At 43.6% G+C, this 26,928-nt stretch overlaps 3 protein-coding genes across 5 annotated transcripts in view; 2 read left to right on the top strand and 1 right to left on the bottom strand.

The window, feature by feature from the left end:
• Positions 1-4,404, top strand: part of LOC110533524 (vacuolar protein sorting-associated protein 26B-like) — a 28,692-nt gene extending 24,288 nt beyond the window's left edge. Inside the window, exon 7 of the mRNA XM_090186168.1 lies at positions 4,272-4,404. The gene's annotated coding sequence lies outside the window, so the exon portion shown is untranslated. The remainder of the gene's footprint in view (positions 1-4,271) is intronic.
• Positions 481-23,397, top strand: LOC110533523 (fasciculation and elongation protein zeta-1). 2 transcript variants are annotated; one of them, XM_021617816.3, is made up of 10 exons: positions 481-859; positions 4,272-4,622; positions 6,925-6,976; positions 7,931-8,017; positions 8,713-8,881; positions 11,834-12,159; positions 20,026-20,106; positions 20,234-20,309; positions 20,708-20,773; positions 22,090-23,397. In XM_021617816.3, exons 2-10 carry the CDS (start codon positions 4,300-4,302, stop codon positions 22,104-22,106), a joined length of 1,197 nt encoding a protein of 398 aa, XP_021473491.3. In that variant the 5' UTR covers positions 481-859; positions 4,272-4,299; the 3' UTR covers positions 22,107-23,397. The 2 variants fall into 2 exon arrangements, with proteins under 2 accessions (XP_021473491.3, XP_021473490.3); XM_021617815.3 differs by having other exon boundaries at positions 6,877-6,976.
• A 264-nt stretch (positions 23,398-23,661) lies between these two features.
• The window catches only part of LOC110533522 (endothelial cell-selective adhesion molecule), a 54,261-nt gene continuing 50,994 nt past the window's right edge, over positions 23,662-26,928 (bottom strand). The window contains exons 7-8 of one of the 2 annotated variants that reach the window (XR_002474973.3): positions 26,237-26,903; positions 23,662-25,107 (exon numbers count right to left, since the gene is read on the bottom strand). Coding sequence is in view for 1 of the 2 variants with exons in the window: in XM_021617814.3 (XP_021473489.2) it covers positions 26,411-26,903 (493 nt within the window). In the remaining variant the exon portion in view is untranslated. Of the gene's footprint in view, positions 26,904-26,928 lie in introns of both variants that reach the window. The other variant, XM_021617814.3, reaches the window with a different exon arrangement.

Genomic DNA, 26,928 nt, shown 5'->3' with positions numbered 1-26,928 from the left:
GCCTTCTTTAACCTGTCTCCTCCCCTTCATCTACACTGATTAAAAGGTGTATTTAACAAGTGACATCAATAAGGTTAAAAATAACCTTCTTCCTTCACAGGCTAGCAAGCAAGCTAACCACCACCACCAATCTCAGTGTCCCTCCTTTCTGCTCTGTTCCGTTCCAGCATCATTCTGACCCTGTCAAAATGCTAATCAACCAAGCTAACGTATTCACAGGCTCTGGTCAATGCAGCTAGTTTTCCTGCCATTCTACACATAGAATGATAAGTAGCAGGTTCTAGGACAACCTAATAATGTAGCCATTGCGGACACAGTTAGCCTGGTCTCTACAGTACACACATGGTGCAGCTGCTTCTCCCTTCACCTCCTCACCTTCCCCCTGTCCTTTTCCTCATTAATATTGATGGCTTTGAGCCTTGGAAGGAGGGAGGAAGGGAGGGGGAGGAGGGAGTTATGGACAAAGGGAGAGAAGGAGGAGGGGAGAGGGGGATGATGATTCCGTTAGGCAGGCAGGTGATGTAGCGAGCGAGCAATGCACAGGCGCTCTCTCTTTCTCTCTCTGAGGCTGCTTACTAATTCGAAAACAACACGCTGCTAGCAGCAGAAAGAGATAAGCGAGGGGGCTGTGTGTTAGTGGAGTAGAACGGACGGACAGAACAGCACCGGACATTGTCATGGTTCTGTCTTTCTTGTCCTCTTTTTCTCTCCAGTCTCTGGAATGACTGTAATTGCTGTTGGTTGGTCAGTGTTGGGATTTGCAGAGGAACGTGCCGTAGTGCAGATCTGCCTTGCCTAGGACAAGGAGGGGCCATCTCTCTGTTTCTAAGCCATATTACAGGAGGCACAGTTACTGCAGGTAATCTATCATTCTATCTATCCTTCTCTACCTCCACCTCTCCCTCCATCATTGTTTTCCATCATCTCCCTCCCTCTTATGTAACCATGGTCTTGTCTTCCATCTCTTCGTCCCCTCATCCTCTCTCTTCTCTTCCTACCCCAAATCAATTTTCTTCCATAATGGCTATGGGAACTGACAAGCATGTTCTCATGTAGCCAATGAAAGTAATAGATGTAAACATATTCATATTCATGTTTACCACAGAGAGAGGCTACGGCAGGCAGCCACACAGCCATAAGAATATGAATAGCAGGAGACGTGTTTGTATTGTTCTGAGATAAATATGATCTACCCTTCGCTATATCGATTGAATTGTCCCAAATATGTCAAAAAATGATTATATATTTGTTATTTTATAAGATCTTATGGAATGAAATTATGGCAATGGATTTGGCAAAACAACAAATATTGATTTATTCTCCAGTCAGTGTGCTAGCGTTTGTTTTTGCCAGTGTAAAATGGGGACAACTATTTGGTTACATTGTATTAAAGGACATCTGATGAGATTCTGCGATTGTTTTTTTTTGGTCTTGGTGGTTTGTGGGTGTTTTGGCCCTAGGCAAGGAGCAAAACAGTGGTAGGTTAAAAAAGTATTTAGTCAGCCACCAATTGTGCAAGTTCTCCCACTTAAAAAGATGAGAGGCCTGTAATTTTCATCATAGGTACACTTCAACTATGACAGACAAAATGAGGAAAAAAAATCCAGAAAATCACATTGTAGGATTTTTAATGAATTTATTTGCAAATTATGGTGGAAAATAAGTATTTGGTCAATAACAAAAGTTAATCTCAATACTTTGTTATATACCCTTTGTTGGCAATGACAGAGGTCAAACGTTTTCTGTAAGTCTTCACAAGGTTTTCACACACTGTTGCTGGTATTTTGGCCCATTCCTCCATGCAGAGCTCCTCTAGATCAGTGATGTTTTGGGGCTGTTGCTGGGCAACACGGACTTTCAACTCCCCCCAAAGATTTTCTATGGGGTTGAGATCTGGAGAGTGGCTAGGCTACTCCAGGACCTTGAAATGCTTCTTACGAAGCCACTCCTTCGTTGCCCGGAGCGGTGTGTTTGGGATCATTGTCATGCTGAAAGACCCAGCCACGTTTCATCTTCAATGCCCTTGCTGATGGAAGTAGGTTTTCACTCAAAATCTCACGATACATGGCCACATTCATTCTTTCCTTTACACGGATCAGTCATCCTGGTCCCTTTGCTGAAAAACAGCCCCAAAGCATGATGTTTCAACCACCATGCTTCACACTAGGTATGGTGTTCTTTGGATGCAACTCAGCATTCTTTGTCCTCCAAACACGACGAGTTGAGTTTTTACCAAAAAGTTATATTTTGGTTTCATCATCATGACCATATGACATTCTCCCAATCTTCTTCTGGATCATCCAAATGCTCTCTAGAAAACTTCAGACGGGCCTGGACATGTACTGGCTTAAGCTGGAGGACATGTCTGTCACTGCAGGATTTGAGTCCCTGGCGGCGTAGTGTGTTACTGATGGTAGGCTTTGTTACTTTGGTCCCAACTCTCTGCAGGTTATTCACTAGGTCCCCCCGTGTGGTTCTGGGATTTTTGCTCACCGTTCTTGTGATCATTTTGACCCCACAGGGTGAGATCTTGCGTGGAGCCCCAGATCGAGGGAGATTATCAGTGGTCTTGTATGTCTTCCATTTCCTAATAATTGCTCCCACAGTTGATTTCTTCAAACCAAGCTGCTTACCTATTGCAGATTCAGTCTTCCCAGCCTGGTGCAGGTCTACAATTTTGTTTCTGGTGTCCTTTGACCGCTCTTTGGTCTTGGCCATAGTGGAGTTTGGAGTGTGACTGTTTGAGGTTGTGGACAGGTGTCTTTTATACTGATAAGTTCAAACAGGTGCCATTAATACAGGTAACGAGGACAGAGGAGCCTCTTAAAGAAGAAGTTACAGGTCTGTGAGAACCAGAAATCTTGCTTGTTTGAAGGTGACCAAATACTTATTTTCCAACATAATTTGCAAATAAATTCATTAAAAATCCTACAATGTGATTTTCTGTATTTTTTTTCCTCATTTTGTCTGTCATAGTTGAAGTGTACCTATGATGAAAATTACAGGCCTCTCTCATCTTTTTAAGTTGGAGAACTTGCACAATTGGTGGCTGACTAAATACTTTTTTGCCCCACTGTACTCAGAGGCTTCTCTGCAGAAAATAAGGGTGGGTATGATGGGAGACAGAGAGACAAAGAGAGAGAGGATGGGCTAAAGATTAATGTCTGTCTTTTGATGAAGTGGCACTTTGCTAAATAATGTGATGAGAGAAAGGAAGAGGCTTACACAATCTTGTTTTAAATGGATTCCTTTCCACGACACTCCCTGGCTATATGCAAAGATCCAGGAAAAACGTTAGTACATTTAGCTCTCACTCCTGTAATTGCACTGCATCAGAACTTGGACTGACACACAACTTTCATCAAACAGTCTTCCACAAGAATCAACTGTTGTTGTTAATTTTGTACAGATCACTCCATACTTACCAGGATAGTAATAACAAGAATTACATACAGAGTAATTTATCATTGAGGATGTCTGATAATTATAGCTATATGACCTCATATACTGTAGATTTAAGTGTTTAGGATTTGCACTTAAGTTGGTTAGTGTCCATCTTGAACAATGTTTCCCAAATTTCATGGTGCTTAGTACAATCTTGCTGTGAAACAGAATTTACCACAGCGATAAAATCTACAATTAGCACATTGTCTAAATTTAGGGCTAGCTATGCCCTTTCTTTTGTTGAGTATCGCTCTTAAGACAACATAACTGGTGGACACTGTAGTGTCTTTATAATGACTGTCAGTCCCTGAATCCCTTTCCTCATCAATGAAATCCCACCAGTATTGCTTAATTAACCATTTTGGTTCCCTCGGGGACTGGGTCTTTCCTGGTCCAGCTGAGTCCCTTCCTCTTTGTCTGGGAGGGACTTTGACATTCCAGACGTGCTACAACATTTCTATGTGTATTTTATTGGTAAATATCCAATTGAAATTACTCTAGATAACTGATGTGTGAATTTATCATGTAATCAGGTATTTTTACTCCAGCCCAGCACTAACACACCTGATTCAACTAACCACCAAGCCTTTGTTTGTTGAATCAGATGTGCTACTGCTCATGTAGCAGATGGACGAATTATCACTACTGTCTTCCTGAGACCTGAAGTACTGGTGCCGGTGCTGGGACCCAGAAATGCTTTGTCTTTTCTGGGTCAGTGGTATTGACAGTGTTTCTGGAGTATGATCTAATGACTCAAATTGAAAAAAGCAATCCCCTGTAAAGTCCATGTTGTTTTCACATTTTGGTCTCTTCCTTCCCTATGCTAGGGCTTCTTTCTCTGTCATTGACTTGCGAATGGGGACACCCACCATGGAGGCCCCGCTCGTGTGCCTGGATGAGGAATTCGAGGACCTCAGGCCCTGCCGGGTAGAGGACATGCCCCTCAGCCGACCCCCTTACAGCACCGTCTCCCTGACCCCCATCACCCGTGAGGACTTCTCTGAACTGGAGAACTTCTCTGAGATGATGAGTTTCAAGTCCATGGAGGACCTGGTCAACGAGTTTGACGAGAAGCTGAATGTCTGTTTCCATAACTACAACACCAAGACGGAGGGCCTGGCCCCCGTGCGCAACCAGTCTCACACCGAGGAGGACGAGGAGCGGCTGCAGGATGAAGAGTAAGTGTCGGCCACCACCTTTGTGGTTTTTAAGCTTAAGTCTGACCTCAGCATAAAGGGTCTGTGCTTTTGTGATAAGAGTTTAAGATACAAATGGTGTATCACGGGGGAAGTGATTTTTCACTTCATCTGCTTACCTTTTGAGTTGTACAATGCACCCCAGTAATCTTTTTGATAATATGGCACATTCTTTGCAGCAATCTTTTGAACAAAGCAATGGTCAATGCTTACTTGTTTAGGGAGTCCATCATGTCTGATGATGTCTTCCTCTTACTTTTGTGAGTGACTGTACAATCCTATTCATAAGGCACACTATTTACTGCAAACAGAGCATGTAAAGTCTGGGTATGGTGTGAAAGGAGCAGCTATGAACACTACACCTATTCATTCATTACAGTTTAGATAGCTGTGATGACTTGTGGTATTCTATCAGCTAAACACAGCATTGGCTGATATACCACTACTGTTATAAAAATACCACTGGATAGCTCATGACCCAGCACTCAGATCCTGATACTCAGCCCACCTCACAGCGACCAAATCACCCACCAGCAGAAAAACAGAAAAACACAAACCACCCGTGTGACCCTGCCCACTCCAGCAGTCCACAGCCGGTATAGGCCTTGAATTATTAAATGTATTTTTGAACGCTCTTTTGGTCTGTCGCTGCCTCTACCAGCAGGCAGCTAGCACTCCCATTCGCCAACAGCCTCTGAAGCAGAAACACAGACATTCTCGCATTGGGTGGAAATAAACCCTCTTGCTAAAAATAGCTTGGTTGTAGGTGCCCTTGGGTATGCCTATTGAACCATATTCAGAGTACATAGGACCGAAGGACAAAGTATTGATGATATACAATGATATACAAATTTGTATGTTGGGGATGCTGTTGTTAGCATGTAGGGGTGCATTAATGACCTTGTTTTGCATTTGATGATCTACTGTATTCTACATTACACTGCAGAGTTAGAAACTGCATCATATGATGTTTCTGATTTGAATGTTTTGAAATTGGTTCCCCTATCCTTATCCTTGTAGTGATGCAATGAATATATACACACATTTATCCAAGCATTATTTTATCTAGCCAAATGTGATAGTTTATAGATTATTTATGTTATGCAACACAGTTGATGGAATGACCGGTTCAATCTAAAGGCCAGATTAGCTAAACGTTTGCAAACATATGGGACAGTGCTGTACCAGCTAGTTCCTGTTTGGCAGATGGAGAGATGGCTGGTGTGTGGGTGTTTGTGTGTGTGTGGGACAACACAACAGGCATGACCTCTAAGGTCATGAGTCCTGACGAATGGCTGCTTGTTTCCTGCATGGTGAATAGCTGGGCAGTGCCACTAAGAGGATGGTATGGTGTGGATGCCATGCCAAGCTGGGTGAAAAACACGGAAAGGGAGAGTTCTACTCTGGTCATTTTCACAAGGCTAAAGCCTTGATTGGACCGAGGATCTTATAGTTCGAAGAGGACTTGCACAATGCTGTAAGGGGCTGTTTTTATCTATACTTATTCAAATTGGACACCTGTAAAAAATGTGTAAACTGTGAGTTTAGATTTTATTGTTAGTTGACTGTGTGCATTGCAGCCTGGACTGCAATGGGGAGGATTTTGATGTGCATTTCGATTTTGATTAATTATGTTGACAAGTTCAGGGACATCATTTTTGAGAGACCACCCAAAACAGAGTGAAATAAAAGAGCAAAAAAAGAGAATGAAGCACAATAATGTGATGTGAACATCTCTTCCTCTGCATTAACTGTCTGCAAATGTTCAACGGAACACTGATAGAAGAAAATGGCTGCAGATATACAATTGACCATTTCTATCAAATGTGATTTGGGTAGAGGAGGCTCATCTAGGGAGGAAGAGAAGGATGGTCCTCTTCGATGTAATCCATCCTCCTCCTCAATTTGTTTTAATCACAAACCACCACTGAATTTGGGATTTGGGATTATTATTGAATTACCATTCTATGCCCCCCCAAAAATAGCCTGTTTCCTGATAGTTACAGCCTTGAGGACTGATAGTGTTTTGTGCTGGGTTGTGTGTGGGATGTCCTGACTGTTTCAGCATTGGTGACTGAGTGTTTGTCTTGTGCCGGATTATATGAGATGTCCTGTTGCAATGTTGGTGGCTAAGTGTGTTTGCATCTCCTTTTTTTTGTGTGCATTTTTACAGTGTATTTTTGTTGTGTTGCAGTGTTGGTGACTGAATGTGTGTTTGTTTATGTCCATGTTTCAGTGTGTGGGATGCGCTGATGGATAACTACGTCCCTTCCTCTGTCTCCAGCTGGGACAACCCCAACTCAGAGGGATTCAACGGCAACCTTTCCGATCAGGAGGTAACGCCCTCCAATATACTCCAAAATACTTTAAGGTCATCGGAAGAATCATGTTTCTCCATTTTCCAACCCCCTTTCTTCTCAACTGGAAAGACAACATTCTGAGACAACATCTTGGAAGTACATTTTTTCATTAGATCTTTAGACTTTTATTTGAATGGATATGTTTGACTGACTGCAGTGTGTTCTTTAGTGAGGCAATGTGGGAGAACATGCTGTAAGAGATCAACGTTTTAGCAAACGTGCAAGCTTGAGTGTGTCGTGCTTGTGGTGCTAACGTCATCTGACCTGACACCAAAAATCAAGGCTGAGCTGCCTTGATTGCATGCTACTTAGTATCTGTCAGTCAACCCCCCTCCTCCTACACCTTCTCTCCCTCTCCTCCTATAGCCTGCTCTCACATGCAACTGCAGGCACTGGGCCAGGGCCAATTCGCAGACAGACAGTCCCCAGCAGGAAGCTACTGTATAAGCGACTCTCCAAACAGTGGAAAGCATTCCATCAGCATTTACCCTTCCATGCCCCCGGTTTAGTTTATTACTGATTGAGGGAAATGGCATAAAAACAATGCGCATCAAAAGCAATCAAGTAGAAAACAGACAGTCAATGGACAATAGATATATTTGGGGCAATTTGAGTCTGACTATGCACAACCCAAACACTTTCAAATTGGCTTCTAAACTCGAGGGTAGTAAATTGTATTTTAGGATGAAGAGCAGAGAGCAGAGAGGGGGATAATGGGGTCATATTTGGGCCATGTTCACTAGATCCCTAAATGCCAATGCTAATAATCTAAAGATAAATCCAATATAGGTGAATGGCTTTTCTGTACTCTTATTTATAAACCTTGTTTCCATGGTTTCTGTTTCCAATACTAACAAGTTAAGCTACTTTAGCACTAATGTGGCTGAATGGGTTTCCATGGTTTCATTCGTTCTCTCTTGTATTCTACAGATTCATGAAAAAGAGGAGGAGGAGATGAACGAGAAGAACGACAATGCCAACTGCCTGAGCGAGGAGCCTCTCCTCACTGCTGATCAGGTGACTACAGACACATATACTTCCTGTTATCCAAAGGACTTGGTAGGACTTCCAGTTAAGTACTGAATATTACTGGGTTTAGTTAAAGTAACTGTCCAGTGTTTCCAGATTTCTATGAAATATGACCTATAATTATTTACAACACAAGTTAAAAAGTTTTCCTTAAAAGAAAATGGTAATAAGTATGTTAAAAAGCAGCTTTTCTGTGCTGGAATGGTGTGGGCGTACCCAACAACAGAATGGTGTAGGAGTATACCGGTCATTCAAAATATTAATGCTAGTAGACCGCTTATTGACAATCATCCTCTATGAGGAAGTAGCAAACATTTTTTAAATGGTCTGTTTGAGATATAAGTTAGAGGTGGGTTTTTCTCCAATTTATGCTTTGGCCACAAATACGAATAAAAGATGAGTCAACAACATTATTTTGGTATGAGTTAACAGAATATTAACTTTTAAATGTGAGATTCTCTCTGGACAGTTACTTTAATCTAATTTAGACTAATTTAAAACATTCACAAGTAGAATACATTAACTCCCCCATATACTATAATAATAGTGGTTAGAAAGGCCAAGTCAATTTAGGCCAAGGCTAAATGTATAGCAAGACTATTTATTTCAAGTAGCTCCCTTCTGCATTATAGCATAGGCTACTGTACATTCACCTACCTTACCTCCATCTCTCTCTCTCCAAGGTAATTGAGGAGATAGTTGAGATGATGGAGAACTCTCCGGACCCTGGTGAGACAGAGGAGGATGACGAGGAAGAGAGTGGACACTCCTCACCCAAGACCAACCCATCCCTTCTGGAAGAGATCAGACAGCTGTCCCAGGCCGCCAATAACAACATGCCTTCTTATGAAGGTAAGTGTACAAAAACTAAGGTTGACTGAAGGGTTAAACACCAAGTCACATTTACCAAGGAGTTAAATGAACATTTTAGTAATTCAAGGTCCAATTGAGATTTTCATTGGAGTTGTGGACAGACACTTTTTCCAAAATCTATTTCCTGTTTATACAACAGTGTGTAAAAAGAAAGTGACCTTTGACCGATCTTGTAGTGGTTAAAGATGTGCTCTATGAGCTGTGACTGAATCACTGAGTAACCTTGTCTGAGACAAAAATATGTAAAGTTGTTTGAGTTAATGGCTAGGGTTTAGCTCAGTAGGCTAAAGCCCTGCTTATAGGACTTTGATTGGGTGAGGGTTCCTAGTTCAGACAATGTGGTTGTCTTATCAGTTTACCTGAGTAAACATCTGGAACTTTCATCAGTCTTCAGCCTCTATGGTGAATATAGGATGAATAACTGGACAAACCTGCAGCAGGCATTTTTCGTATGAGTCGATCATTTCAGAGGGCCATGTCACACACTCAATATGGTTCCCTGTGGAAAGACATTGTGTGACCATGTGGCTCTCCTGCATGAGACACATTTTTATTTGTCCTGCTTGGTGTGTGTTTGTGTGTGTTTACTTCCAAAAATAGTAGTAATATTGGACAGTATCACCCACAGTCACAGAAACAGTCAAAGGCCAGTTCCTCTTCTCAGAATTTAATGTCAAGACTAATGAAAAACGTCATAGGTGACATACGGGTGATATCATCCCATTTTCCTCCCATTTATGTAGTCAATTCATATACTGTATGCAGTAGCAGTGCGTGGGTAACATCACTGGGGAAGCCAAGCCCACCCCCCCAATAAAGACATTACAATCTATGTGTTGTGATAATTGCATTGTTTGCTCTATAACCTGTTAATTCATATGCCTTGCGACTGTGATATATAGGCCTTATGGCCGAGAAATAAGAAGACACAGTGGCCAGAATAAATACAACCACACCTTTATTTTATCACAAAACCAGATATCAATCTCTGTCTAGTGAAGTGGTTCCAATCCTGGTTCCAATCCAGGCTGTATCACAACCGGCCATGATTGGGAGTCCCATAGGGCGGCGCACCATAGGCCCAGCGTCGTCTGGGTTTGGCCGGTGTAGGCCGTCATTGTAAATAAGAATTTGTTCTTAACTGACTTGCCTACTTAAATAAAGGTTAAATTAAAAATAAAACAAAAGGCCACAAAGAATATTGCATGTACAGTAACAGACAGTTACATGACCTACAAGCAAGTTAATGTTTCCGACATTTGTTTCAGACCACTAAACAAGTATTGATTTAGAACCTCAGAGAGTTACTGCAAGTCGCAAAGAAAACAGCAGCTGCCTCCACTATTCCAGCACCATTTTAACTTCAACATCATCAAATCACATCTACTTAGTCTAATAGAGTGACAACTAAAAGATACCCAAAAATGTTTTGTTCAATCCACGTAAGCTAAATGTGATGTGGCTGTCCATGGTTCTGATTTATGTGTGTGCGTGTGTGTTCGTGAATGTAGAAAAACATTTTGACTCGTAGAGAAATTCCAATGTCATCCTCCTCTCTTTCATGTTGAGGAAACAGTCAATCACAGTCTGTCATACCTATACACGCTTTTATTGTTTATTGTCCTAGGCTACCTGGCTAAAATGCTAGCTCGCTACCCTAACTTCCATTCATGGGAAACGTTAGCTAGTTAACATTAGCCTTCTACATCGAGCTACATATTGAACTTCCATCCTCCCAGGTCAGGGGCACAACAATGTATGAATTAATGGTTGGATCAGAATCACTGTTAAAGTCATTGGCCAGTACGGAGAATGAAGTAAAACCACAAGTCCAAATCTCTATTTCCATCCATGGCTAATTTAAGAAAAGGCCGATTTTAGCTAGCTGGCTAGCTTGCCACTGAAGGACAACAACACAACGAGGTGCAACAGTTCAAGTATGCTCTCAATGGGATTTGATAGGAGTGACGCCAAATCCAAGCTGGCTTCCCTTGACACTTTTTCTGGTGCGCCAGGACCATTCACAGTTGAGCTCGCTCAGTTTAGCTCAATGCTGATTGGTACATTTTTTATACTTTTTTTTGTCAAGCGAGGCTAGATACTCACTGACTTCCCTTGCATTCAATGCTACGGGCGGCAACAATGTCATACTCGTTTGAACCAGACAGCATCAGTTTGATGGTCTACATGTAGAGAGACAGAGGGGCGCTGTTTCGCTCGCTTGGATGCTTTCTCCTTTAAGATACATTCAGCCTCTTGTGAATTGAAGTACAATTATGAAACACAAAATACAAAATAAATATTTGTATTATTATTATACATTTTTATTATTGGTCCAAAAGATTGTGAAGCCTGGCTTCCCATGGCATCCGTGAAACACATCAATTCACTCATATTCATAAAGTGTCTCAAAGTATGTGTCTCAAAGTATGCTGATCTAGAATCAGTATTGCCTTTTATATCACAATGAATATGATTATATTGACAGGGGGAACCTGATCCTAAATTGGCACTCTGAGATGTTTTATGAATACAGGCCCAGGTTTCCTTTTTCCCAAGCAGTTTATGTCATTGTGCTTTGTCCCTCAAGGAAAGCAATTTGATATCCCTTCTACAGTATATAACATTATGCATATTGAATCTCTGTTCACCTCTATGTACAGTTAGCCTGGTCCTAGATCTATTAGTAACAATGACTGTAAGAGTTGGCTATACAGCATTTGGAATCAACAGGCTAATGTAGCATAGCTCCATACCTGATTACAACCATTGTCTCCTCCCTTCTCCCTCCAGACCTATGTCAGTTTGCCTGGGTTCAGATCTGTCTGTTTGTGACAATGACCATAGGATTTGGCTATTCAGCTCATGCAGAGCGGGGCTCCAGGCTAATGTAGCTCTATACCTGACCTCCATGCCTCTCTCTCCCTCCAGGCTTGAGTGTGATGCCCAGCTCGGCTCTGGTGGAGCTGCTGTGCCGGGTGGAGGCGGCCATCAGAGAGTACTCGGAGGAGCTGGTCACCCAGCTGGCGCGTCGTGACGAGCTGGAGTTTGAGAAGGAGGTGAAGAACACGTTCATCACGGCCCTCATGGAGGTGCAAAACCGCCAGAAGGAACAGCGGGACACGGGCAAGCGCAGGCGCCGGGTCGACAAGGGCCTCAGTCTGCAGGGTAACGCGTTAACCACGACTGTGATTGGTGGAACACCTACTATGATCAACGCCTGCACAGACTCCAAGCCCGCCTCCATGCCTACGAAGGTTAGCACTGAGGGATTGACACATACCAATGTTGTATGATGATGATGGTGTTTGTATCAAAATCAAATCAAATTTTAGTCACATGCCCCTAACCAACAATGCAGTTAAAAAAAAATACAAATAAGAATAAGAAATAAAAATAACAAGTAATTAAAGAGCAGCAATAAAATAACAATAGCAAGACTAGATACAGGGGGTATCGGTACAGAGCCAATGTGTGGGTTAGTGGTTAGTGCCCTTAGACGAACCATCAAACAAGCAAAGCATCAATACAGGATTAAGATTAAATCTTACTACACTGGCTCTGACGCTCGTCAGATGTGGCAGAGCTTGAAAACTATTACGGACTACAAAGGGAAACCCAGACGCAAGCTGCCGAGTGACACGAGCCTACCAGACGAGCTAAATACCTTTTATGCTCGCTTCGAGGCAAGCAACACTGAAGCATGCACGAGAGCACCAGTTGTTCTGGATGACTGTGTGATAATGCTCTCGTTAGCCGATGTGAGCAAGACCTTTAAACATTAACAAAGCCCCGGTGCCAGATGGATTACCAGGACGTGTACTCAAAGCGTGCACGGACCAACTGGCAAGTGTCTTCACTGACATTTTCAACCTCCCTGACTGAGTCTAATAATTACATCTTTCAAGCAGACCACCATAGTCCCTGTGCACAAGGAAGCGAAGGTAACCTGCCTAAATGATTACCGCACTGTAGCACTCACAACTGTAGCCATGAAGTGCTTAGAAAGGCTGGTCATGGCTCACATCAACAGCATGCTCCCAGATACTCTAGACCCACTCCAATTCCAATTCACATACCGCCCCAACAGATCCACAGATGACGCACTGCACACTGCCCTTTCCCACCTGGACAAAAGGAACACCTATGTGAAAATGCTATTCATTGACTACAGCTCAGCGTTCAACACCAAAGTGCCCATGAAGCTCATCACTAAGCTTAGGATCCTAGGACTAAACACCTCCCTCTGCAACTGGATCCTGGACTTCCTGACGGGCCGCCCCCAGTTGGTAAGGGTATGTAGCAACATGTCTGCCATGCTGATCCTCAACACTGGGGCCCCTCAGGGGTGTCTGGGGCCCCTCAGGGGTGTGTACTTAGTCGCCTCCTGTACTCCCTGTTCACCCACGGCTGCATGGTCAAACACGTCTCCAACACCATCATTAAGTTCCGTAGAGGATCCTCGTCAGTAGAGGATGCCTGGTTGTTCTTTAAAAGTAATTTCCTCACCATCTTAGATAAGCTTGCCCCTTTCAAAAAAATGTAGAACTAAGAACAAATAATGTCCTTGGTTCACTTCAGACCTGAAGGCCCCCGACCAGCACAAAAACATCCTGTGGCGGACTGCACTAGCATCGAATAGTACTCGCAATATGCAACGTCTCAGGGAAGTCAGGAACCAATATACACAGTCAGTCAGGAAAGCAAAGGCTAGCTTTTTCAAACAGAAATTTGCATCTCGTAGCTCTAACTCCAAAAAGTTTTGGGACTCTGTAAAGTCCATGGGGAACAAGAGCACCTCCTCCCAGCTGTCCACTGCACTGAGGCTAGGAAACACAGTCACCACCAATAAATCCACGATAATTGAGAATTTCAATAAGCATTTCTCTACTGCTGGCCATGCTTTCCTCCTGGCTACCCCAAACCCAGCCAACAGCACCCCCTGCAGCTACTTGGCCAAGCCTCCCCAGCCTTCTCCTTCACCCAAATACAGATAGCAGATATTCTGAAAGAGCTGTAAAATCGGGTCCTGTACAAATCAGCTGGGCTAGACAATCTGGACCCTCTCTTTCTAAAATTATCCGCCGCCATTGTTGCAACCCCTATTACCAGTCTGTTCCATCTCTCTTTCGTATCGCCCGAGATCCCTAAAGATTGCAAAGCTGCTGCGGTCATCCCCCTCTTCAAAGGGGGTGACACTCTAGACCCAAACTGTTATAGACCTATATCCATCCTGCCCTGCCTTTCTAAAGTCTTCGAAAGCCAAGTTAACAAACAGATCACCGACCATTTCGAATTCCACCGTACCTTCTCGGTTGTGCAATCCAGTTTCCGAGCTGGTCACAGGTGCACCTCAGCCACGCTCAAGGTACTAAACGATATCATAACTGCCATTGATTAAAGACAGTACTGTGCAGCCGTCTTCATCGACCTGGCCAAGGCTTTCGACTCTGTCAATCAACGTATTCTTATCGGCAGACTCAAGAGCCTTGGTTTCTCAAATGATTGCCTCGCCTGGTTTGCCAACTACTTCTCAGATAGAGTTCAGTGTGTCAAATCGGAAGGCCTGTTGTCCGGACCTCTGGTAGTCTCTATGGGGGTACCACAGGGTTCAATTCTCGGGCCGACTCTTTTCTCTGTGGAGCATTTATTTTAAATTAACAGCCTTCATAAATGCTGTTGGGTTCAAATGAAAGTTTATTTGTCACGTGCGCTGAATAAACAGGTGTAGATCTTAGTGAAATGCTTACTTACAGGCTCTAACCAATAGTGCAAAAAAGGTATTATGTGAACAATAGGTAGGTAAATAAATAAAACAACAGTAAAAAGACTATAAAAGTAGCGAGGTTACATACAAACACCGGTTAGTCAGGCTGATTGAGGTAGTATGTACATGTAGATATGGTTAAAGTGACTATGCATATATGATGAACAGAGAGTAGCAGTAGCGTGTAAAAAAAGGGGTTGGGGGGGCACAATGCAGATAGCCCGGTTAGCCAATGTGCGGGAGCACTGGTTGGTCGGCACAATTGAGGTAGTATGTACATGAATGTATAGTTAAAGTGACTATGCATATTTGATAAACAAAGAGGGGTTGGGGGGGGGGAATAATGCAAATAGTCCGGGTAATCATTTAATTACCTGTTCAGGAGTTTCATGGCTTGGAGGTAAAAACTGATGAGAAGCCTTTTTGTCCTAGACTTGGCACTCTGGTACCGCTTGCCATGCGGTAGCAGAGAGAACAGTCTATGACTGGGGTGGCTGGGGCCTTTGACCATTTTTAGTGCCTTCCTCTGACACCGCCTGGTGTAGAGGTCCTGGATGGCAGGCAGCTTAGCTCCAGTGATGTACTGGGCCGTACGCACTACCCTCTGTAGTGCCTTGTGGTCAGAGGCCGAGCAATTGCCGTACCAGGCAGTGATGCAACCAGTCAGGATGCTCTCGATGTTGCAGCTGTAGAACCTTTTGAGGATCTCAGGACCCATGCCAATTTTTCTCCTGAGGGGGAGTAGGCTTTGTCATGCCCTCTTCGCGACTTTCTTGGTGTGTTTGGACCATTCTAGTTTGTTGTTGATGTGGACACCAAGGAACTTGAAGCTCTCAACCTGCTCCACTTCCCATTGATGGGAATGGGGGTGTGCTCGGTCCTCCTTTTCCTGTAGTCTACAGTAATCTCCCTAGTCTTGGTTACATTGAGGGATAAGTTGTTATTCTGGCACCACCCGGCCGGCCTCTGACTTCCTCCCTATAGGCTGTATCATCGTTGTCGGTGATCAGGCCTACCACTGTTTTGTCGTCTGCAAACTTAATGATGGTGTTGGAGTCATGCCTGGCCATGCAGTCGTGGGTGAACAGGGAGTACAGCAGGGGACTGAGAACACACCCCACACCCCAGTGTTAAGGATCAGCGTGGCAGATGTGTTGCTACCTACCCTCACCACATGGGGGCTGCCCATCAGAAAGTCCAGGATCCAGTTGCAGAGGGAGGTGTTTAGTCCCAGGATCCTTAGCTTAGTGATGAGCTTTGAGGGTACTATGGTGTTGAACGTTGAGCTGTAGTCAATGAATAGTATTTTCACATAAGTGTTCCTTTTGGTGTTGATGTGAGCCATTACCAACCTTTCAAAGCACTTCATGGCTACGGGTCTGTAGTCATTGAGGCAGGTTGCCTTTGTGTTCTTGGGCACAGGGACTATGGTGGTCTGCTTGAAACATGCTGGTATTATAGACTTAATCAGGGACATGTTGAAAATGTCAGTGAAGACACCTGCCAGTTGGTCAGCACATGCCCGGAGCACATGTCCTGGTAATCCGTCTGGCCCTGCAGCTTTGTGCATGTTTAAAGGTCTTACTCATGTCAGCTACGGAGAGCGTGATCCCACAGTCGTCCGGAACAGCTGATGCTCTCATGCATGCCTCAGTGTTTCTTGCCTCGAAGCGAGCATAGAAGTGATTTAGCTCATCTGGTAGGCTCGTGTCACTGGGCAGCTCTCAGCTGTGCTTCCCTTTGTAGGATGTAATAATTTGCAAGCCCTGCCACATCTGACGAGCGTCGGAGCCGGTGTAGTATGATTCAATCTTATCCCTGTATTGACGCTTTGCCTGTTTGATGGTTCGTCGCAGGGCATAGCAGGATTTCTTGCAAGCTTCCGGGTTAGAGTCCTGTACCTTGAAAGCGGCAGCTATACCCTTTAGCTCAGTGTAAATGTTGCCTGTAATCTATGGTTTCTGGTTGGGGTATGTACACTGTGGGGACGACGTCCCCGATGCACTTATTGATAAAGCCAGTGACTGATGCGGTGTACTCCTCAATGCCATCGCAAGAATCCCGGAACATGTTCCAGTCTGTGATAGCAAAACAGTCCTGTAGTTTAGCATCTGCTTCATCTGACCACTTTTTTTTATAGACCGAGTCACTGGTGCTTCCTGCTTTAATTTTCACTTGTAAGCAGGAATCAGGAGGATAGAGTTGTGGTCGGATTTACCAAATGGAGGGCGAGGGAGAGCTTTGTACGCGTCTCTGTGTATGGAGTACAGGTGATCTAGAATTTTTTTCCCTCTGGTTGCGCATTTAACATGTTGATGGAAATTTGGTAGTACTGATTTAAGTTTCCCTGCATTAAAGTCTCCGGCCACTAGGAGCCCCGCCTCTGGGTGAGTGGTTTCCAGTTTGCTTATTTCCTTATACAGCTGACTGAGTGCAGTCTTAGTGCCAGCATCTGTCTGTGGTGGTAAATAAACAGACACGAAAAGTATAGCTGAAAACTGTGGCCTGCAATTTATCACAATTTACTCTAGAGACTTCCTTAGATTTCGTGCACCAGCTGTTGTTTACAAATATGCACAGACCGCCCCCCCCTCATCTTACCGGAGTGTGCTGTTCTATCTTGCCATGCTATCTTGCCATATCCATGTTGTCATTCAGCCACGATTCCGTGAACTTAGGATATTACAGTTTTTGATGGGCACCGGCGCAGAGGAAGGTTCCGGCCTTGGAGCTTGACTGGACACCTTGCCTGGAAGCTCCGGACGTGGACCGTCGCGGGAGGTTCCGGACCGTGGACTGTCGCGGGAGATTCCGGACCGTGGAATGTCGCGGGAGGTTCCAGACCGTGGAACGTCGCGGGAGGTTCCAGACCGTGGAACGTCGCGGGAGGTTCCGGACCGTGGACCGTCGCGGGTGGTACCGGACAGTGGACCGTCGCCGGAAGCTCCGGACAGTGAACCATCGCCGGAAGCTCTGGACTGTGAATGCGTACTGGAGGCCTAGTGCGTGGAGCTGGTACAGGTGGCACCGGAATGGTGACACGCACTTCAGGGCAAGTGCGAGGAGCAGGCAGAGGACGTACCGGACTGGGGAGACTCACTAGAGGCCTGATGCGTGGATCTGACACAGGTGGCACCGAACTGGTGACACGCACTTCAGGGTGAGTGCGGGAAGCTGACACAGGACGTACCGGACTGGGAAGGCGCACTGGAGGCCAGATGCGTGAAACCGGTGCAGATGGCACCGAACTGGTGTCACGCTCTTCAGCACGCCTGTATGGCAGCATTCTCATCGCTATCACCTCTCTCTGGAATTTTTCATCAAATTCCTCCTCCGACTCCCAAGCAGGCTCTGGCACTCTCCGCTGCTCGACCGCCAGCACCATGTGCCCTCCCCCCCAAAAAATCTTGGGGTTTCTGTGGCCATGGTCGACGCTGTCCTTCCATGCTCCTTGGCGACTCCCGCCAAGGAAGGGTCTCGTGTCCTCCCAAGTCCAAAACTTCTTTACCTCATTTTCACGCTGCTTGGACCTTTGTGGGTGGGGTATCCTGTCACGATCTTGGAAATGAGCGGACCAAGGCGCAGCGTGAGTATCGTCCCACATATTTATTTAAGTGAAACTACCAAAAACAAAACAACAAAACTTACAAAGACCGTGAGGACGTAGTGCTCAAACACACTAACACAAACAATCAATTTGTTTTTATCCCACAAAACACAGTCAGAGGCAACGATAAACAGCTGCCTCTAATTGGGAAACACATTAGCACCAACATAGAAATAATTATACTAAATCACCCCCTAGTCACACCCTGAGCTACTACACCATAGAGAACCAAGGGCTATGGCTCTATGGTCAGGGCGTGACACTAATCTACTACACTGCTCAAAAAAATTAAGGGAACACTTAAACAACACAATGTAACTCCAAGTCAATCACACTTCTGTGAAATCAAACTGTCCACTTAGGAAGCAACACTGATTGACAATAAATTTCACATGCTGTTGTGCAAATGGAATAGACAACAGGTGGAAATTATAGGCAATTAGCAAGACACCCCCAATAAAGGAGTGGTTCTGCAGGTGGTGACTATAGACCACTTCTCAGTTCCTATGCTTCCTGGCTGATGTTTTGGTCACTTTTGAATGCTGGCGGTGCTTTCACTCTAGTGGTAGCATGAGACGGAGTCTACAACCCACACAAGTGGCTCAGGTAGTGCAGCTCATCCAGGATGGCACATCAATGCGAGCTGTGGCAAGAAGGTTTGCTGTGTCTGTCAGCGTAGTGTGCAGAGCATGGAGACGCTACCAGGAGACAGGCCAGTACATCAGGAGATGTGGAGGAGGCCGTGGGAGGGCAACAACCCAGCAGCAGGACCGCTACCTCCGCCTTTGTGCAAAGAGGAGCAGGACGAGCACTGCCAGAGCAGTGTAGAACGTTCTGCTCCCTGCAACATCCTCCAGCATGACCGGTTTGGCGGTGGGTCAGCCATGGTGTGGGGTGGCATTTCTTTGGGTGGCCGCACAGCCCTCCATGTGCTCGCCAGAGGTAGCCTGACTGCCATTAGATACCGAGATGAGATCCTCAGACCCCTTGTGAGACCATATGCTGGTGTGGTTAGCCCTGGGTTCCTCCTAATACAAGACAATGCTAGACCTCATGTGGCTGGAGTGTGTCAGCAGTTCCAGCAAGAGGAAGGCATTGATGCTATGGACTGGCCCAGACCTGAATCCAATTGAGCACATCTGGGACATCATGTCTCGCTCCATCCACCAACGCCACGTTGCACCACAGACTGTCCAGGAGTTGGCGGATGCTTTAGTCCAGGTCTGGGAGGAGATCCCTCAGGAGACCATCCGCCACCTCATCAGGAGCATGCCCAGGTGTTGTAGGGAGGTCATACAGGCGCGTGGAGCCCACACACACTACTGAGCCTCATTTTGACTTGTTTTAAGGACATTACATCAAAGTTGGATCAGCCTGTAGTGTGGTTTTCCACTTTAATTTTGAGTGTGACTCCAAATCCAGATCTCCATGGGTTGATAAATTTGATTTCCATTGATCATTTTTGTGTGATTTTGTTGTCATTACATTCAACTATGTAAAGAAAAAAGTATTTAATACAAATATTTCATTCATTCAGATCTAGGATGTGTTATTTTAGTGTTCCCTTTATTTTTTTGAGCAGTCTATATTCATAATAACTCCGTATAAGCTGTATGAATGCATAGAGAAACGTTATAATGTATTTAGAATGCATCACAAGAAAGCTGTCTCATAGAAAGTGTTACTAAATCCGTGTTGTGATGACAGAGGGTTGTTGTTACTCACTGCTAGTGATTGTCTGTGTTCCAGCGTTTCAGTATGGAGGGTCTCTCCAACATCCTGCAGACAGGCATCAGACAGACATTTGGCAGCACAGGGATGGACAAACTGGTCAGACACTTAAGCATTTACAGCTCTTAGCCACCAAGTATATCAGTGTGTTAAATCTACAATGAAGCATGTGGGTTCAACACTGCTACATTACTTCCTTAACTGTCTCTTTGTCTTCATTGTTCAGTATCTAAACACGGTAATTCCATACGAGAAGAAAGCAACTCCTCCAACTGTGGACGACCTTCAGATGATCACTAATAGTAAGTAGGCAGGGAAATAAAATGTAATGCTAAGCTAATGGGTCGTTTTCCTAGTTTGTTTTTTGCCCAAGCACTCCGCATCTGATTCAAATAATCAATGCTTGATGAAGAGTTCAATATTTGAATCAGCTGTGTAGTACTAGAGTAATAACCAAAACGTGCACTCGTTAGGGTCCCCAGGACCGAGTTTGGGAAACGCTGTCTGAAACACACAAATTTACCCTCAAAGTTAGTTTTGTTCAGATAGTCTGGTACAAACCTCATTTTCTATTTGGTTAGTTTGTGTCCCATCTGTTAGGCAACTTGTAAGTCAATGCCTACAATGTTCAAAGAACTCAATCCCCAGCAGTGCTATACTCAGTGCTAAGAGCCACCTTGCTTTGCTTTTCTCCCCACAGTTCTTTATGCCATGAAGGAGGACAGTGAGAAGGTGCCTACACTGCTAACTGACTACATATTAAAAGGTAACTAATGCTTTATTAGGTTTAGAAATACTTAACATTGCATAGGTATAACTCTAAGTGTAAGGGAATAACTCATTGAAAAGCATTTACAGTATATTGTCCAAGTAAGGGTCAACAAAAGTGGAAAGTACAACATAACCTGATACATGGTACCTAAAGGGGCTATACTGGTATAATAATTAAGTGAAGCCAGTTCAGATGGGGAACTCGAGTGTTTACATAGTGTGTTTGATAGCATCAGCTGAAATCGTACCAATCGGATTCAAACAACACTTCCTACCTGAATATGGAGGTCTATAGAGTACCACAGTATGAGTCATAATACCCATAAAACCTAGCAGCCAAACTCGGAAATTGTTTCAATCGCTTTTCCACTATTCATTTTTTCCCGTTGTTTTTTTTAGAAACATTTAAATTAACATTTAAATTTCATGTATGCTTACTCTGGCGTGACATTTTGATAACTGTGTAAATCTCTCTAGGACAAGGTGACTTTTATCCATATATATTTGCCTGAATTTACCCTCCAAAAATGAAATGCTAATTATCTGCTAATGTAGCTATCATAAAGAACTACAAATGCCATGATGATCTGGACGAGACTTCCGAATCGAGGCAAAGGTAAGAATCTCTGGATTAACGATCTAATGTTAGCTACATTTAGTCATTAATAAATTGGCCACATTTCTTAAAAAATTGACAATTCTGTGTCTTACACAGTTATCAAAATGTTATGCCAGGGTAAGCCTACACGAAACAGAGCCCTTATTTTAAGTGTTTCGAAAATAACCTATGGGAAAAATTAATGGTGGAAAAACAATTGGAACAATTTCCCTGTTTGACCACTAAGTGTTATGGGTATTATGACACCTCCACTGTGGGGCTAACCTATATGATTGGCTTCTCTTTGCTGCTTAATATGGCTGCTGCTGCAGCCATTGTTCCCTCCTGCTATTTATTGTCTGTTTTCTGCTAGCCTACTTACTACCACCCCAGCCTCCAGCTGTTTGGTTCTGCTTTTGTTCCCGTCAGGGGGATTGGTATATCTCGCTCACTGCCTGTATTCTAATGGCACTAAGCTCCCCTGAGGGAGCAGAGCCTAACGCCAAGACCACGTGTTGTCATCTATTTTCTAATAAATGGTTAAATGAATGTGAGTTTCCTGTCTGAACTTATGTCATGTGAAAGGGGGGGCTGTAAAACAAAAAGAAATAGGCTAATGATAACGTTTAGCTAATATGATAGTTGACAAAGCATATAATTATTATAACGATGATTGAAGTATCCCTAATTAACCACAAAAAAAAATTCTCCAGTGCTATGTCCTACTTAAAGAATTCAAGCCATGGGCTGCTGTCTGACGGAGACATCGGAGGAGACTCTCCAATCTGGCAACCCTCCACCCGTCCAAGCTGCATGAGCTCCCCCCGCTTTCATTGTCAGCCATGGACCGTTACCATCTAAAACACTGTACCTTACTCATCTAATAAAACTACTCCTTTTTGCTGAGCTCACCTTGTCCTTCCTGCACACTAAGATCCATCCGGAGCCAAAATGGCTGTCTCCTGAATACTACTGTATGGGGCCACTGTACCCCCACTGACAAACTGATCTCTATTCAGAGCATGACAAGCAAATACTGTCCAGTGACCACACAGTTATACAGGGATGAGTTTGTTTTGTTGAACAATTTGTACAGAGATTATTTGATGTTGTTATGAGATATTCACACGGCTAAGTTTTACTTCACTACACCTCAGGCCCAAAGGGGTTTGGTTCTGATGCCATTTTGTCTGTAGGCCCAAATGTCACATTGTAAAGATTATAGAGGAGTTCTGGGTTCAAGTCCAGGCTCTGTCGCAGCCGGCTGCGACCGGGAGAACCATGGGGCAGCGCACAATTGGCCCAGCGTCGCCCAGGTTAGGGGAGGGTTTGGCCGGCAGGGATGTCCTTGTCCCATCACACTGACATGGCCGCCAGGTGTACGGTGTTTCCTCCGACACATTGGTGCGGCTGGCTTCCCGAGTTAGCAGGGTCGTGTTTTGGAGGACGCACGGATCTCGACCTTCGCCTCTCCCGAGTCCGTACGGGAGTTGCAGCGATGAGACAAGACTGTAACTACCAATTGGATACCACGAAATTGGGGAGAAAAAGGGGTAAAGTTTAAAAAATGTTTTTTTAAAGATTATTGAGGAGTGATGGGTTTCACTTACATGAAGGAAAGTTGGACTGAACAGTTCTCATTATTCGACAAACTTAACTCATTTGAATAAAAAAGCCATTTAGCTTTTCTGCCATGGTAGCACTGTAGCTTATTACAGGTGCTGTATATTTGAATGTTTTTGTTATTTCAGCCAATGATGTTTGAATATCCAGTGCTCTTTTCACTTTTGATAATTTATTTTTACTGTGATCTTATATTTGATATAGGTCATCATGATACTGTTTTGTTCATTTTTTACTTGTATTTAATAAATAGAGTGTGTCACCCCCATTCTGCCACATGGAGTTATATCATGGAGTTTGTCAATGATGAGATGGGCTCATTTTATGAATTCCTTTGAGCCATGTAGGAGAATACTACATTGCTAATCACAAGTTCAAATAAACATGCTACCCTAAAACTGTGTGCCAGAAGTGCTTTTTTTGTCCCTCCCCTCTCTGCTGACTGAATCAAGGCAACACAATGCAATGAAGGTCTGTTTCCCCAGACACTGATTAGTTCTGGACTCAAAACCTCTGCAATGAACACAAACTGCAAAGTTATTTAGGCCACAGGGTGGTGACTCACTTTCGATTAATAAAATCATGCATCAATGTCAAGATTCCGGCCATAATTTTGTAAGCCTTCACACAACTGGGATCTGCATACAATATATTGTTAACTCTTCCTGTTTGAGATGTTTTTATTGGATCATACAATTGTAATGCTTCTCCAGGAGGTAAAATATATCAATTATACAAATGTTTTATTACACACAATCTATTGATACAATTATATTCCATATACATAAGTATAAGAAACTCATGCACATAGTGGTCTATGGTTGAGCATATATGCACCATCTTGGCCATCAGTGTCTGTTCCATTATCAGTTCAAACGAAGCTAGTATTTAAAAAATATTCTGTAACATTCAACGTTTATATAATTAATTTATTTTTGAATTCTATTCCTGTGTTACAATGCATATACATTACAATATCACAAAATAAAAAAGGCCAGGATTCATATTTTTCCTTTAATACAAAATAATTTGCCGTTGATGATTACTACTACATACACTTATTTTGAGTCTGAGCAAGTCTCCATACTCAAAGTTACAGCACACACACAATCACTCAATCCTTTTATGCATGTGTCTTTTTCTCCCTAAGCCTGACCTTCTGTGCTCATAAAAACAGACACAAGACAGTGTCTCTCTCTGCTCCAGTTTACTGACAATTATTACTCTCAAGTGACAGAGGTTGATGTTGAGGGTAGGGTTAGAAGCAAAAATGACATGCTTCATTGAAACTGCATTAATTTCAATCCAGCCATTAACATGAATCAGTCCACCAATTTAAAGTGACACAAACCTCCAACTTTTCATATTGGGGTAAGTTGATCCAATGGAAAGTTTAAGTGTCTCCTTCCGAGGCGCAAAGCAAGGCATTATCACTGGGATATGAGGTGACAGTACAAAGTTTGTTAGGTGTTAAGTCAGTGATAAAATATTAAAATAAAACAACGCTATTGTGATTGTGTTGAATTTAGTTTGGGTAATAAAGATAGACATGGTTTTAAAAAGGTTGTGGTAATATTTCATTAAGTACACAAATTTGTATGCGGATTAATGTACCCTGTCCCGCAGCTTAATTTGTCCCAGGGATACACAACATCCGGAAATATACAGTATCAGTCAAAAGTTTGGACACCTACTCATTCAATGGTTTTTCTTTATTTTTACTATTTTCTACATTGTAGAATAATAGTGAAGATATCAACACTATGAAATAACATATGGAATCCTTTAACCAAAAAAAAAGTGTTAAACATCTTGTATTTTCGATTCTTCAAAGTAGCCACCCTTTCCTTGACCACTTTGCACGCACTTGCCATTTTCTCAACCAGCTTCATGAGGAATGGTTTTCCAACAGTCTTGAAGGAGTTCCCACATATGCTGAGCACTTGTTGGCTGCATTTCCTTCACTCTGTGGTCTAACTCATCTAAACCATCTCAATTAGGTGGAGGTCGGGTGATTGTGGAAGCCAGGTCATCTGATGCAGCACTCATTCACTCTCCTTGGTCAAATAGTCCTTACACCGCCTGGAGGTGTGTTTTGGGTCATTGTCCTGTTGAAAAACAAATGATAGTGGGACTAAGCGCAAACCAGATGGGATGGTGTACCGCTGCAGAATGCTGTGGTAGCCATGCTGGTTAAGTGTGCCTTGAATTCTAAATAAAATCACAGACGGTGTCGCCAGCAAAGCACCCCCACACCATCACACCTCCTCCTCCATTTCAAACAAGTGCCTCATCTTACTCATTTGATATGATGACATTTGGGTCTATATCCATCAATTAACTTGTCGGCTTGGGATGTTGACAAGTAGAAACTCTGCTTTTGTATCCAGTCAGTCACAAGTGTTAATGAACAGCCTCAAATACAATTGAAAGCATATTTACAATTTCCTTGCAGAGAGCGACCCAAAATCATTACAGCTCGATGGTGTAACCATAATCTTAGTCTTAATTGTCTCAATCTTAATTGACAAAATGTGTCAAATTGTATTTTACATAATATGAAAAGCTATTCCTATGTGGTAAAAGACATACGTTTTAAGAGCTGTGTCTAAAGAGAATTGTCATGAAGTTTGAAACAAGATACATGAAAATGCAAAAAGTGTACTTTGCATTTAGAAAATCTATTAGCAAATGTTCAACCTAGTATGCTCAGTCAGTTTCTTCTCTTAACTGCATGATGCTACGCAGGTATTCAGCAGTAGTCCACCATATTTGTTTACACTCATTTGAGAAGTTAGAATAAAATGAATAATATGCTGTTCTTCAATCTATTTTAACTAACTTGGTCCTTCATAATCTAAATTGTCATATCCATCTGCAGGAATGCACAAAGAAGTAAAATCAGGGGATCTAGCACCAGTGTGCCATGACATCTTGTCAAGTCCCCGTTTTGAAAGTGACATCATACAATGGCCTTGATAGGACGTGATAGAGTGAATACAATCTTGTCAGAGAAAGACTGATGACTTAAATAGTTGCATTGGAAAACTTTGTAAAAAAAATACACTGATTGAATGTGCAATAGAAAAAATACGAAATACTTCCCAAATGTATGAAATCCAGATCTGTACATATTTTGTATACATATGGAGAATAAAAAACATTTTAATACAATGTACTTCTGTATACTTCATTAAATAAATTAGCCCTGTGTAGCAACATCTCTTAAGGTCTTACCAATGATCTCACTGCATTTTGAGCAGGTCAAACGCTCCATCTTCAATGACCAATTCAAGTTTTAATCCTCGAGTTAGCTATATCTTTGTGGCATTTTAATCTTTTCCTTTTGAAAATCTATGTGAGTAAGTACAGTTGAAGGGTAAAGGGACACTGCACCACGACAGACTGGCACTACACCAGCGAGCCGGCCTGGTTCTGAGCTGGCACCATGATGGGAACCCCTCCCATGCGGGAAATGTTGGACGCGGTCACGACAGTGGGCAGAGGTGGCGGGCGCGGGGCTGGACGTGCTGTCTGGGGCTGGGTATAGCTCTGTGGGTGCTGGGTTCTGGGACTAACGTTGGCACTGGGTGCTGCAGAATTAGACAGTTGTCCGTGGGTCAGGGTTGTATCAGTGTTGTAGCCCGGCAGGGCGTGGCCATGGGTGGGTGTGGAGGCTCCATCGCGCGGCCCGAGGAGGTAGCCAGAGACGCTGCCTGTGGCAATGATGATGGAGGTGGTGTCAGAGGGAGGGCGGTGGGGATATAGCTGGGAAGAGGGCTCCCTCTGGTGGGGCCTGTTGGCGGTAGTGATGGAGGAGAGTGTGCCATTTTTGGAGACCACGTCCGAGCCAGAGCCGCCGCTCTTGGCCCACGAGACGCGCTTGGGCGCCTGAGCGTCCTCCCTGGGGATGGAGAGGAGGAAGAGAA

This window comes from Oncorhynchus mykiss, chromosome 10 (genome assembly GCF_057628025.1).
Source record: "Oncorhynchus mykiss isolate SJ-2025 chromosome 10, ASM5762802v1, whole genome shotgun sequence".
NCBI classification, from domain to species: domain Eukaryota; kingdom Metazoa; phylum Chordata; class Actinopteri; order Salmoniformes; family Salmonidae; genus Oncorhynchus; species Oncorhynchus mykiss.
Note: the sequence above shows the minus strand (reverse complement) of the source record. Positions and strands in the feature narration are given on the sequence as shown.